The sequence below is a fragment of the Tauraco erythrolophus genome, chromosome 17 (genome assembly GCF_009769465.1).
Source record: "Tauraco erythrolophus isolate bTauEry1 chromosome 17, bTauEry1.pri, whole genome shotgun sequence".
In the NCBI taxonomy this organism is placed as follows: domain Eukaryota; kingdom Metazoa; phylum Chordata; class Aves; order Musophagiformes; family Musophagidae; genus Tauraco; species Tauraco erythrolophus.
Genome location: NC_141481.1, coordinates 1305438 through 1319716, shown reverse-complemented (window position 1 = coordinate 1319716; position 14279 = coordinate 1305438). Strand labels below are relative to the sequence as shown.

At 35.5% G+C, this 14279-nt stretch overlaps 1 protein-coding gene across 8 annotated transcripts in view; it reads right to left on the bottom strand.

The window, feature by feature from the left end:
• RBFOX1 (RNA binding fox-1 homolog 1) overlaps positions 1-14279 on the bottom strand; it is a 284067-nt gene that overhangs the window by 44593 nt on the left and 225195 nt on the right. For all 8 annotated transcript variants that reach the window (XM_086622420.1, XM_086622424.1, XM_086622427.1 and 5 more), the window contains one exon: positions 3362-3494. In XM_086622420.1, coding sequence (XP_086478546.1) covers positions 3362-3494 — 133 coding nt within the window. The remainder of the gene's footprint in view (positions 1-3361; positions 3495-14279) is intronic.

Genomic DNA, 14279 nt, shown 5'->3' with positions numbered 1-14279 from the left:
TTAGCTTTACAGTTGATTTCCAAATTTAAAGCAAAATGATTCTGTTCCAAAACTTTGTAATATAAATAAGTGTGAAGAATATTATTTCAGATCAAGCAGTATATTTTATTTCTGTAAGAAGCTTTCTAAGGTGAACGAAATAAAAGAAAATGAAAAAGGTCATTTCAAACTTCAGCTTTGTAATTTATACTTATATATGGGTTCTGTTTTAAAAAGAAAACTAATATTTTTCTAACTAAACATTGATGGATTTTCACGTAAATTTATAATTAAAATTATATCTGTCATCATACAAAATAAATGTTTGGGGTTTTTTAATGGTTGAAAATATTTTAGTACGATATTGTTTGCTTGGCTCTAAGGCTGGGATCCTTCTTTGAGTGAAAAATGAGAAATTGCTACTAAATTAAATGCAAAATAGCATTCAAAGCTTTTTCATTTTTTTTATTAACAAATGATATTCTAAGTTGTTTGCTTCCTTAATTTGATTCATTCTTTGTGATCTATTATCTCTAATTTTCCTTGACTCCTACTTTCATTGTGACTGAGAGTCGCATTCTTTTATTTTCATTGATTAAGGACTTTTTGTGATGAAAATTCCTTTTTGCTTCTTCGATAGGTCAGGGTACATAATAGGTGAGCACAGAACAAAGCATTGTAAAGAAATTCCAAATTGTACTGTTGTGTCAGTGAAGTTACTAGCACAAGATCTAATACGCTAGGGCAAAGAAATTATTACAGAATAAAGCTTTATTAATCGAACAGTGAATCAGTGCAATGGAGATATATATTATTTCTGCACTGATAAATGAATAACAAAAGTTGGAAATTAGTTTTGTGCATTGGAAAGCAGTGCCTTATTATAAAAAAGAGGTGGATGGAGAAAATAACACCTAACTAACATCTGAACTAAGACTTATCTAAATTAAGACAAAGCTTACTAATTGAAAACTTTTGCAGAGTCAAATTGTGTTAGAAAACATACTGACTGGCAAGGCGAGCCCTAGATTACCAAGAGTTCATCTCCGACAGTTGGAAGTCATCAGAAGAACGAGAATATGTGACTTCTTAATGACGCAATGGATGCTCCCTCTGAAGTCAGCTTTAAGGACAGGTCATCAAGATAACAGGTGAGATCTGTCCAAAGCTAACTGTCAAACCATCCTGCAGAACACTAAGAGTGCTGAGCTGCCCTCTTGGAACTCAGTTCTGAAACATGCTGAACCTGACTGCAGTGCAAAACGTCTGTATTAACTTACACCAGCAGTTCACAACACTTAGACACTTAGATATCAAACTTACTACCTAAAGATGCTGGAAGTAAGCAGTACAATTGCATAAGAATATATATATGTTACACTTGGAAATTTAGTTCTTCCTGCTGAGTCACTGCACTAACTAAACTATAAAAATTTATATAACACACACATACACACCAAGCACCCACATGTGGCCTCTTAAATTCAAGCAAATTTAAGTTATTTACTGGTCTGAAAATATTTATTCATTTTGCAAATACTCATAAAAAAAGTATTGTTCAATTAAAAGACTGTATCTCACATAGCTGGTATATATTTTCTTATGTTACTTTATGACTTTGTATTAATTAAGGTATTATGTTTGTGACATCATGAAACTGGTAATAACCCATGTTGTTATCTTGCTACACATTGTACACTGTGCTCAAATTTAAGAATTTCCGTAAACTAAGTCGAGATGGAAAGAGTTCACTTTCTTTATATGAAGTATCCGTCTCATAGCTGAGACATTCAGATTGAAGTTGGCTCCTGCAGGACATTCTAAACTTGTTCCTGTCATTGCCACGTACAAATATGTGGACTAACTCTATAAAGAGATTCTAGCCAACAGTAGGATAACTTTGGTGGGACACCATCCTTGTCCAACAGTAACCCAGGTAATCTCCAAAATCATGGTGCCTTCCTCCAGTAGTGGTAATATTGTTTTGCTTATTAAATTAATATTAAACTACACAAAGCATTTAAGTTAAAAAAATAGAATACGCTTTTAAAAATAACCTGTTTCTGAGGGATCATTTTTGTATTCATTGTAACATCTTATTTCTCAGAGGTGGCAACTGCCCAATGTGAAGGGATGGTCAAAGTGCTTGTCTTAAATATCCCTGAAAATTCAGTTCAATTGCTGACCGACTATATTAGCAAACATGTCTAGAAACAGACGTGCCTTTTGGCTTAACAGAACAAAGGCTTCATGAGAAACTGAGGGAAGTAGTGAAGGGCACCCATCTTCCACCCACCGTAACGAAGTAGGAGGACAGGGTGGAAGCACAATCTTGTGCTGCAAGCTCCCTTCCGAGGGGTTATCCACAGTGAGAGCAGAGTTGCTGCTGAACAGGATTTTAGTGAGGCCAGAGGGAACGAGATCACCTTCACTCAAAGACTTCGCGAACCCTTCCTGACACTTTCTCAGAAAGATCTCGTTGCTCTACAGAGAGGTAGTGGCATATCTACTTCAAATTTTTATGACAAAATACTATCCTGGGCTGGGAACTATGAAGTTTTCTGATTTACCAAACTTCTCAATTTCTTAATAGCTGAAAATCTGTTGACATTGTTACGGATTTAAACACCATATGCAGCTAAAAAAAAACCACCCACACTTTTCTGTGTCAGCATTATAGAGCTACAGGAGAATTTGTTCCTTCCTTCTTTCCCTCAAAACTATACCTAAAAAAAATAAATCTTCTGAAATAACAGAAGATTATTGAGTTTCTGGAAATTATTACTATGAATTCTCTCCTTTGTTCCTTAGTTTACTACCTGATTTTAGTAAATGTAGGTCACCGACAGTGAAATCTTAAGGTATTACTTAAGCAAATGTACTGAAAAACACATGGCCCTGAGAGGAGCACCCCAGATTTCTATCCTGGTAAAGAGGTCAACTAGAAAAACTAAACAAACTGTAATAAAATAATAATTAAAAAACCCACACCACTAAGCCTTATCGTCCAGAGACAAGCTTCAGTGGATGATTTGAAGAAAAAGAAGTTAACTTGATCCAACCTCCTTAATAACCAGATGTTTGCAATCATCAAAAATATATCTTTAGCTGAAACAATTTCTCTGTTCCACAGCATTCGGTTTCTAAGAGCATTTACATAACAATATGTGACATCTGAAATGCTTAAGGCCACCAACCATGGCAGTACAAATTACAGTCATTTTTCAATACTGCGTGCAAGGTGCACCACTTCCAGCGCTGGGACTGGTTGCACGCCGCCGTGGTTTCTGCAATGAGACCCCGTCAGCATGCACCACAGTCACGGGCAGTTTGCACCCTCTGGAGACTCATGCTAATCAGTAAAAGAGGCTCATCTCCTTACCCGCCGTAGGCTGGAATGGGAGGAGGGGGGGCTGCTGCACGAAACGTGTTGTAGACCGTGCGACCTCGGCCTCTTAGATGTGCACCTCTGTAAGCAGCAGCTGCAGTTGCAGCAGGGTAGGGAAATCCTGGCACTGTGAAGGAAAGGAGAGGAACGGAAAATATTCAGATCAATCTAGTGTTTTGAACCAAACGTAGCATAGCAGCATCTTTGTGCTTATATTAAAGCTTGTCTATAACTGGATGAGGGAGTTGCCAAATAGTAAAGTAAAAAGTAAAAGCCTTTTAGCTAGAGGTCTCATCTAGGTCTTTGTATGCAGCAGGAGACAGCAATCTAGGAATTTAGATGGCACTATCATACGTGGTTCTGAGTCTCTTAAAAGATGCTCATTATTAAAAATATTGTTGACTGTTTTAGCCAACACTGCTACCAGGAGACTCTGGAGGTTCCAAGTCGCTCAGTTCAGGTTCACATTTATAATGCCAGAGACATTTCCATCACATTATTGGATCTATCTTCAAAAGTCAGTCCTGCTTTGAGTGGAGGTGAGGCATTAGACCAGGTGACCTCCAGTGACTTAAACAATCCAGTGATTTTACCAATCTAACAGAGCTTTACTTTTGTTCAAAAGTTGATTATTATCTGGGTCTTAATTGTGTATCAAGGGAAAGAAAGACAGAGCAAGAGTTTTCTTAGATTTTGGGGGTGTACTTTTGTTCATAACAGTACTTATTATTCCTTCAAAGGCAAGGGTTGCATGGTTTGGAAATATCTATATGAATTCAGATAATACTCAGAACCAATAGAAAAAATCTAGACATATAAAAAAGAAATTGACTCAGATATTTTGATATTGTCATTGCAACTAAGTGTAAACATTAATTACCATTCCATGTGAGACTTAAAATATTTTAAACAGAAATTGAACAGTAATACAGTACTACTTAGAGGTTGGGTGTTTTTTTTTTTTTTCTGTAAAATGTCTGTAAAATATCTCTCTTCATAAACTTCTAATTGAAAATAAAAAGTAAACTTTCCACTTTTCTCTGCCATTTTTTAACCAATATTTCATTACTTCATTTCTCCTTTGTATATATATTTCTGGCCAATGATAGGATAAGTATTCTTGGAATGAATTCATCAGTGAGAAAAAAATCAAATCCAGCTCTGTTGGCACTCAGGTTACTTCAGTTGTGCTTCATTGTTGATTTTTTTTCAGTTTGTAAATAAAGAGATAAAAGAAATAAATACTGCTTAACAAAGTCCTAATAAGAAGCAAGAAAATGGAAGTTATGATGTATAAACCAGTAAGTTTTTCAAGCCTGAAATACCAATTGATTTTAATCCACATTTGTCTTTAATTTATTTTAGCATTAATTTTTAAAAAATACTTGAATTTGAAAAAGAAAATGAAAAATTCACAACTTGTAGATCTCGCTGACTGAACACATGAAGGAAAATACCGTAATTATGGTAACTTCTCCGTTACTGCCTGACTACTAGTAGGTCCTTCTCACTGACAAAAAGGTTGTACAGTAATTCTGCAAAGATTTACATGTCTGTCATACAACATAAAACAACCTTATGGCAATGAAATTAAATGAAAATAGTATTTTTAAAAGTTCAAATACTATATTTTTATTCCTCTTTCTGTAAAAAAAAAAAAAGTGTCAAAATCAGAATGATGAACTTGCAGAACTCTATATCCTGTTGATAACTTTGCAATTGACTGCATTTAAGAAGGCTTAAAGAAATAGTCATGGATAACATTTTTTCTGGGAAAATCAACATACATATCATATACTTGGAAACTTGGATGCAGTAAGTACTTTTGTTTATGCAACGTTGAATATTGACCACTATAAATACAGAAGTGTTAGAATCATGACCTACTGCTGAGACTATGTAACTTTTGCCCTTTTCATTTCAAAGTAAACATCAACAGTCTTGCAAAAAAATTAGTAGAACGTGCATATCGCATTGGGTCTGGCTGAGATGGAGTTAATTCTCCCCATAGCAGCTCTCATAGTGCTGTGCTTTGTACCGGTAGCTAGAGAGGTGTTGGTAACACCCCAGCGTTTTGGCTACTGCTTGCAGGGCTTACACAGCACCTAGGCTGGCTCTCCAGCATTCCTCCCGCCAAGTAGGCTGGAGGCAGGCAAGATCTTGGGAGTGGACATGGTCAGGACAGCTGACTCAACTGACCAAGGGATATTCCCTCCTATATGACGTCTGCTCAGCAATAAAACCTAAGAGAAAGGAGAAGGGGGGGCATTTGTTATTACAACATTTGTCTTCTGGAGCAACTAGTACGTGTACTGAAGCCCTGCTTCCAGGGAAGTGGCTGGATGTTGCCTGCTGATGGGAAGCAGAGAATAAATCTTTTGTTTTCCTTTGCTGCCGCGCCTGGCCTTTGCTTTTGCTTTATTAAACCGCCTTTATCTTGACCCACAAGTTTTTTCCTATCTTATTTTCTCCCCCACTCACTGTCCTGCTGAGGAGGAGAGTGATAGAGCAGCTTGGTGGGCACCTGGCATCCAGCCAAAGTCAATCTACCACATATATGAAAATGTGAAAGATATCTTTTAGCAGACTGAAGATATAAGCAAACATTATAGTAAAAAGATCTACAGGCTGTGCTGCAGTTCCTCTGATAGGATGGACTATTTCCCCATAGTAACAGATAAATAAAAGGTGCAATGCTCTGATCAAATTTCATAGATGGAAGCTACCAATACGAGAAAAGCACGAGGGTTGGACATCATGGCATCATTGTTCGCTTCTGGCCCTTAGAGAATGCATTTGTGAATGCCACATGCTGGAGACTTCCTGTCTTGGCTTAAATTAGGCGATGTGCACAACACACATTTTAAATAGTCACTTATTATAACTATAATCATGTCTGTTACTTCTGTAAGAGAAATAATAAAGTGGACTCTTCAGCGTGGAAAAGAAGTGACCGTGGAGCTACGACAAAGCTCCACAATTGTGAATAATGAGAAAACATGGGAAAAGATGGCTCTTCACACAACCTCTAATTAAGTCACTATGGAACTTTCTGTCGCTGGATGTTACAGATGCTAAAAGTTTAAATGACTAAAAAAGATGAACAGTTTCCCTGCACAGAAACAGTATACAGACATCACCTCTGGTATACAAAACCACTCCAAATTGCACAAAGCCAACAGAATGTTCAAAGAACTATATACATGCACACTAGCTCTAGTATTACAACCTTTACAATCCAGCTTTTGCTCCTTTCCAAGCACAGGGTATTGGACTAGATGGAGAACAAATCTAACCATATGAATATCTTTGTTATCAGATCAATGTTTAGCTGCAGTCTGACTGCATTAGAAAAATGACTCTTTGCCACCTAGATAGTCATTTCTAGAAGTAAGTTTCTCCAACAGGTTTGAGACCTGTTGTACCTTCTTTTTTTCAAATGATGCAAATAAATAAATAAAAATAAAACTCCTCCAAAAACCAGTGCTGAGAAGAGTTTGCTTAAGCAAATGGGAAAAAATGGACTTTAGAGTCTGGCCAGGAAAAAATGGTATCTGAAACAGTAGATAGCTTCATAATGAATCCGAAGGTTGGTGTTTTGCGGCTAGATTTAGAAAAAATGCAGTCTTTAGAGATACTCTTAAATACCAAGATTAAGAGAAATTTCTCAGACCTAAAGCCATTGACAAAAAACTACTTAAATCTGACAACCTTTGAGCAGCTTGGACAACTTATTTACTTACACATGTGCATCTGTAGTTCTCGACATATTGACAAAAAAACATACTTTCACAAGAAAAACAGCAGACACGGCAAAGAAAACCAAACCAACTCAAAAAAGTCTAAGCTTAAGCAATGTAAGGTATCTAACAATGTTGTGGGCTTGCAATACATGATCTGAAAATTCCTGCTCTAAGATCTGTTACAGCAATTAATTCTCTGTAGTTAACATCTATGTTTGGCAATATTTAAATCAGATAACTGATTAACCAATTCCTCCATCCAGCCAAACACATTATGCATGTATGTGAAGAACGGATCTATCTCTTGATTTTCAGAATAAATCAGTAAATATAGGTCTGATAAAAACTAACTAGAATTGTGCAGAACTTGTATGGGAGACACTGAGGATAAACCACTGCGAAAGCCTGAATTCCTGAAGTGTTTTGAGCATCTTTTTACTTTGAATTGTACCACTCAAACCAGGTTTCATGTAGACATTTTAAAACATATATTTTGCAATAATTGAGCATTTATCCTAAATACTCTTTAATCTTCATGGTGGTTGTACCTTGGAAAGAATTACAAGGGCCACTGACCTTAAATCTTTGCCAGTGAATGGTTCTCTGTAAAGAAATGTCACCGGAAAAGCAGAGTGCCCCCATCAAGGAATGAGTGAAAAGAACAGAAAATATTTCTTTTACAATAAATGTTTATGAGAAAGAAGGTTTTCTCCTATGAAAGAGAAGAAAAAGCTAGAAGATAGAGATAGCAGAAAGAGTCACTTAGCCCGTAAGTGTTTACCAAACCCAGAACACTTAATGGAGGCTCAGCATTCATGGAAGATACTAAGACAAGATAGAGATTTCTACCATTTTCAAAGGATCTGCAACACAAAGGATGTGTTAGAATGAAAAGCCTGAAGTAATTTAATTGCTTTGCTATGCTTGCCTTGCATCGTCTCCTTAATAAAATCATGACGCATGTAATGTCTAGAGTAAAGCAAACCTCTAAAAAAGCTTGTAGAAGCAATTAGTAGAAGGTAGAGCAATGATTTGGAGTTCTGTCAGGAAGAGGATAAGACATGATAGAAAGTAAGCCTAAGAAACATGGAACTAACAGTAACATTGCAAGGTCTTATGATCAAGTGAGGTCTAACAGTAGAGCTCATATATAAAAGAACTATATCCATCCCCAAAAATTGACTTGGGTCAGTCTGAAAATCAGAGTATCTGAAAACATGCCATCTATTTCCACGTAGTAATATTAAATATTAAAGATTAAGATTAGAGGTTAAATAATCAACAAGGTCATCTCACCCTATATTTGAGTTCAGCAAAAAAAACTATGCTACTCCAGCCCAGCTGATAAATCAGATGGCTAAGAATATCTAGTAACCACAGAATTTATTTTGCTACTAACTTTTTAATATCCTCACCTCAAAATAACCAGTAGAAGTGGCACCATTAGTACACAACTGAAGAATGGACTTCATAAAAACAATTTTCATGAAAAGGGCTCTCCCATCAGGAAGCATTAAGTAGCATTAACCAGTCCCAAAAGAAATGAATACACTAGTCAGGAGGCGTAAAGATTTTAATGACTTACAGTTTGTAGGTCAACCTTCCTTAGTGCCTCAGTGCCAAACTGCTGAAACTGAATCAGTGAAAATGCTATTATAATGGGGTTGAAAATGTGTTTGATTCTCAGCAGGGAAGCATCTGAGTCCACGTCTAAGCAAAAGCACCTTAAATTTATCAAAGTAATTTGATGACTGGAATTCTTCTGATCTCTGATACAGAAAAGGCAGATTTCACCATCTACATGTTGATAATATGAGGTTAAAAAAATAAAAATGCTTTCTAAGGACTATATATAATACCAAGTCAAAGAAACAATTTACATTCTCATCTGATAGCCCCATCAGTTCTGTAGTTATTCATTCAGCTATTCAAATATGACTGGGACTACAATGGCAACAACAAAATATCAGTTCCTACAGCAGAACTGCAATTTCACTTTTTCAAATTAAAAGAGAAGTGTGAAAAAAATATGCTGTGGAAATGCTTGGTTTTGCTTAATGCAATTATCAAAAAACATACAAATTGCCTTGTAGTACAGCCTAAAATAAATTCTTTTTGGAACAGTAGATTGGTAAGATTCCTCCTTTAAATGTATTTGTTCTATTTTTATATTTAAGATGAGTTATTTTCTTGAAAAAAAGTACCATTACAATGAATATTGTCTAAAAAGTTCTCTCTTCTGGATACACTTTTTAATCACGGAAACACTGTCGGGGTATCTCCCTCATCAAACTTCAGTTTAGCCCTCAAATATGTCATCTGGTCACCAAACTGCAACATTTAAGCAAATAAAAAGGCCTTTGGAATTAACAGGATTCATGTTAGTAGATAAGTAAAATTTAGGTAACTAATGACTTTATATAGAAAACAAACATGAGCATGAGATAAAGAACTGGAACTTAATCTTTATGTCCACACATGAAATTTAATCATATCTTAATTTCTCCCAAAGATGTAATATAAACATTGGTTTTGTTCATTTTTTATTCAATGAACATGACAGGTAGGTGCACTTTCTACGTACCATATCTCAACACATGCCTTAGAAAACAAAGACTGAATGAACAATGACAAAGTCTGAGTTCCCAAAAGGAGACATATCACCTGGTAAAAAATACTTAAGGGTTATACACTGAGTATTAAAGTTTTAAAGCTTTGAGATAGATGGAAGAGTAGCAGATGCAAAAAACAACAGGGGGCAGATTTTGTATCAAAGCCATAAAAATATACAGCCATTTTAATGGGCAATTATTCTTTGCATTTGTGCTGTGGTTTGAATTTGTATGAGCATGCCATATGCCTCAAGAAAGGTGTGCCATCAAAATGGATGAACAAATCTCTCTCTCATCACTCTTAATCTTTCCTTCTTTGCACAAACTATCAGGTCATTCACCATCAAGAGTTTTAAAATGTTTTATGGCGAAGAATTTTAATGCTACATCATGTTTGCATCAGTTTACAGCTAATTTACTGCAACGTAGTTTCACTGCTCGAAAGGCAGGGAGACACATTTACATTATTCCCACAGTTTAGGAGGAGCCCTGCTGAGGAAACACTTCAGAAGTGCCGGACAATAAATTAAAAACAAAGAGATATAATGGGTAACACAGTGAGAAAGGCTAAGCAGAACAATCTATACGATATCATCTGAGATTTCAGGAGCTGAATCGGGAGTTTATCCCCATGTACGCTGTGTAGTGAGTTTTCACTCCACCATAAAAGGAGTAAGTAATATTACTTTACATTGCTTAAAAGCATTTTAATAACTGCATTAAAGAGGATGTGTGTAGATCTTCACATGTAAATACACAGTCCAAAGTACACTGCAAGCAAAATTTAAGCTGTTACTACAGAATTTAACATAAAAAGGCTTTAAAATTACATATATATGGATTCTGAAAACTTCAGAGTAAAAAAATCTTTAGAAAGTTCGCGATATTTAAAAATAGCAAGCTGAAAATACATTGTTTCAGCTGTCACTTTTGTGATATGATTACCCCTGGGAATCTAGTTCTGAATTAACTGAATTCAAGGGAAATTTGCAATATATGTCAAATCCAGTTACAACCGGTCCCTTCGATTTCTTTCATTCCCAATCTATTTATTTTTTGAAACACATACTTACAATTAGAAGAACAATGATTTCCTTACTATGGTACAAAAATATATGTCAGTATTAAACCCTGTTGTTTAGGAACAAATAAATCTGCATTTTGGACAAACTGTTACTTATAGGACATTCTCATTTGAAATGCATTGAAAAGGAAAACAAAAATCTCTAATTAATGTACAAGTCTAATCACCATTCTCCACATGGAAGAGTAATTTTTCACTGTTCATTTGCTCAGTGTAATCTCAAAACTGACATAACAGAAAAGCAATGGCCTATAAATCTGCTCTCATTTGTTTCTTTAATATTCATATTCCATTGAACTACAGCTGCTTGTTGCTGCAGTCTATTACAACATGCAAAACTGTCGATAAAAATATTATGAAAGGCAAGATGTGTTTCTTCATGGCTCTGTGTGCCATTTATTTTGAAAAAAATAACAATAAATGACTCACGGATTGTCCCTTAGTTTGCTGCACACTGGGCGATTAGTGATTAATTACCTTGCTGCAAATTGACATGGCACAAGGAAATTGACACAGCTCTGATTAATTAACTTTTTATGTGAGACAGTTACTTACAAAACACTGCACACTGTAATTGAATCCCTTTACACAACACTACGGCATTAAGTTTCCAGTTAAATCCAAATTAGCACAAAATTTTAACATAAATTTGGTGAAACTTATTATAGTAAAGTGTACTGTGAGATATTATGTAAATATTTCTAGAAAAAGAGGACAGCTGCTTTAAGTCAGTTTTCAACTATTTGATCCTGACACATCAAAAATAAGATTTGTAAGAATTTCCATACCAAATCACCAACATAATCAAAGGAACTCAAAAAACATAGAATATTTCAGTAAAAGCAAATTCCGATTTAATATGCTTATGTTAAATTGTAGGAAGACACATAACTGTTCCAACAAAACTCGATATTTGGTTACCTTTACCTTAAACTTGTTTCCAGATATAATTGATCTACTATTTCGAAAATGACTTGCACATACTGAATTCACACCTAGATTTCCTTACATTATTTCAAATATATATGGAGGTACTCTTTTTCTCTGCCCTCCTTTGTTTCATGCCCTCCAATATACCAATAAACAAACGACCACTGGTTTCTATGTACATTGATACCATTATATGACAGGAGTTTATAACCTTTGGAGCAAAATCTTGACGCCAAAACCTGGAACCATCTCATCTTTTTGCCTAAACTTTTTCCATGTGAGAGTGATTGAGCACTGGCTCAGGTACTCAGAGAGGCTGTGGAGTCTCCATCCTTGGAGATATTCAAAAGCTGTTTGGACACAGTCCTGGGCAGCCTGCTCAAGGCTATGCTGCTTGAGTACAGAGGGTGGATACAGTGACATCCAGAGGGTCCTTCCAACCTCAGCTATTCTGAGATTCAGTTATTTGATTATTCAGTGATTATCGGAAATTCCCACATATCTCATGCTTCTTTTACAGGACTGTATATGCAGCGTCCTACATCCCTCAGATACCAAGGGATTTTTCTTAATATGCACGAAAGAAACAGAAAATGTGGAGAGATAAAAACGACAGATAAGATGACTGAGAATTTCTTTGTAAAGCTATGTAATTACATAAATTTTGAATAAAAAATTGCTATAATTGATGATCAAATTACTTATGGTGTACTTAATAACAAGAGTACTGCACAGTTGATGTTACAAAGAACATAAATAGTTCATGTGCAAAGACTAGTTGAATTTTTACAAAAGAAGCAACTAACAAATGAGAAAAAGCTCAGTAGGTAAAAGCAAACAACAAAGCAACTATGTCATAAAGGAAAAGGAACAGTAGAGATCAGAGAAGCCACATCTGATCTTAAATTAAAGAACAACCTTCCAATATAGATGATTAAATTGATCAATAACTTGTCTTGTGTTCCTGGTTGTTGGACATCTACAAGTTCCAAGCAGATGGAAAAATTCCCCCGTGTCTAGCTAAACACCGTTTCTGAGACAAAGTAAAAAGGACATGGTTGTGGAAAACTAGATGAAGAGTAGCACTGCTATAAAGAGATGACAAAATTTAGTAATTTGAATATTTATGAAAGTCAATTACGTGGTGACAAGAAGTTCTGTCTGGATGACACAAGGATTACTGAAACTCAACAGAAAATTAACCAGTAAAAAAGAACGTCAGAATGTTGGTGAGTTGGGCACAATTTAGGCAGGGAGTGATTGAGAAAAAAAACCAGCTAGTTAACCTAATCCAAGCCTAATGGAAAAAATTGTTAAAACAAAGAATTGCATGTGCAAAGAGTCATACAGATATTAAAAATGTTAACCCCTCAAAAGTACTTATTAAATTCACGCTGAAGAATTTGCTGTATATGACGTGGTTTTAAGAGCCATGATTTACTAACAACTGTGACACAATGCAAGAAGAGTGACACTGAAGTCTTTTTTTGAAATCCAATCTCACAGGCTATGCTGAAAACCACAAAATTAACAGTTTTACATCTGGCAGACAGAATGACTTGAGATGTACGGTCAACGGTGTGTGCCTGCCTACTGAAAACGAGTAACACAGCACCTAGAATGCAAAGCTAAGCAACCATCAGTAGCCTGCATATAGGACTCTACACCAAAGATCCTACATACAATGACATCATAGATCACGATGCAAAAAAAAAAGCTACATGTAATTCTCACTATTTCATTGCATACTGAGAGGAGTAAGTCCAAATAATCCTCTTGTCCTAACTCACTGGTTAGTCACGAGTACTGCCAGTGGCAAAGTGCCATATCTCCATTAACAGGAAAGCACTAAGTTAAGACACGAGATGCCCAACTGTCCTTGATGAAATGTGATTTTTATTATTTGAACTAAAGGACAAAGATACTCTCTACAATTTACTATTAAAAATAGAATGCACACATTTCCAGTCATTTCCCACTACGCAGGTGTATAAGTTAAAAAAATAAAGTCAGTGGCACACAATTCAGGATATGTCTATCTTTATAAAACTCTTGAGCGTGCTAGTTCAGCCACACTGCACCATCACTAAACAGATTTACAGAAGAATGAGTATAAGCAGCAAGGCACTTAAATCTGCAGGAGTGAAATGAAACCTATATTTACAGATTCTCAGCAACTACAATACATTATACCGATGACTTATTAGTCACCATTTAAAATACTGATAGAAGGTAAAAGGACAGTTATCCTGAAAATAGTAACAGAAGGACAATATATCGCAACAGAGAACACAAAAAATGTTGTAACAAGAATTTCAGGCAGTGCTGCTGAAAAACTCAAGACGTTGATAACATGACAAAAATGTTGATACTTAAATCAAGAATATAACATAATATTTATGAATATAATTTTACTCAATTTTGTTAATTTTATATTATCTTTATAACTATCTGGAGTTACCCTGCATTTACATTTGAGTAACTTTGTTCAAAACATGGCCTCTGGTCCAATACAATGGACCAAAGCAGTTTCTAAAAACCTT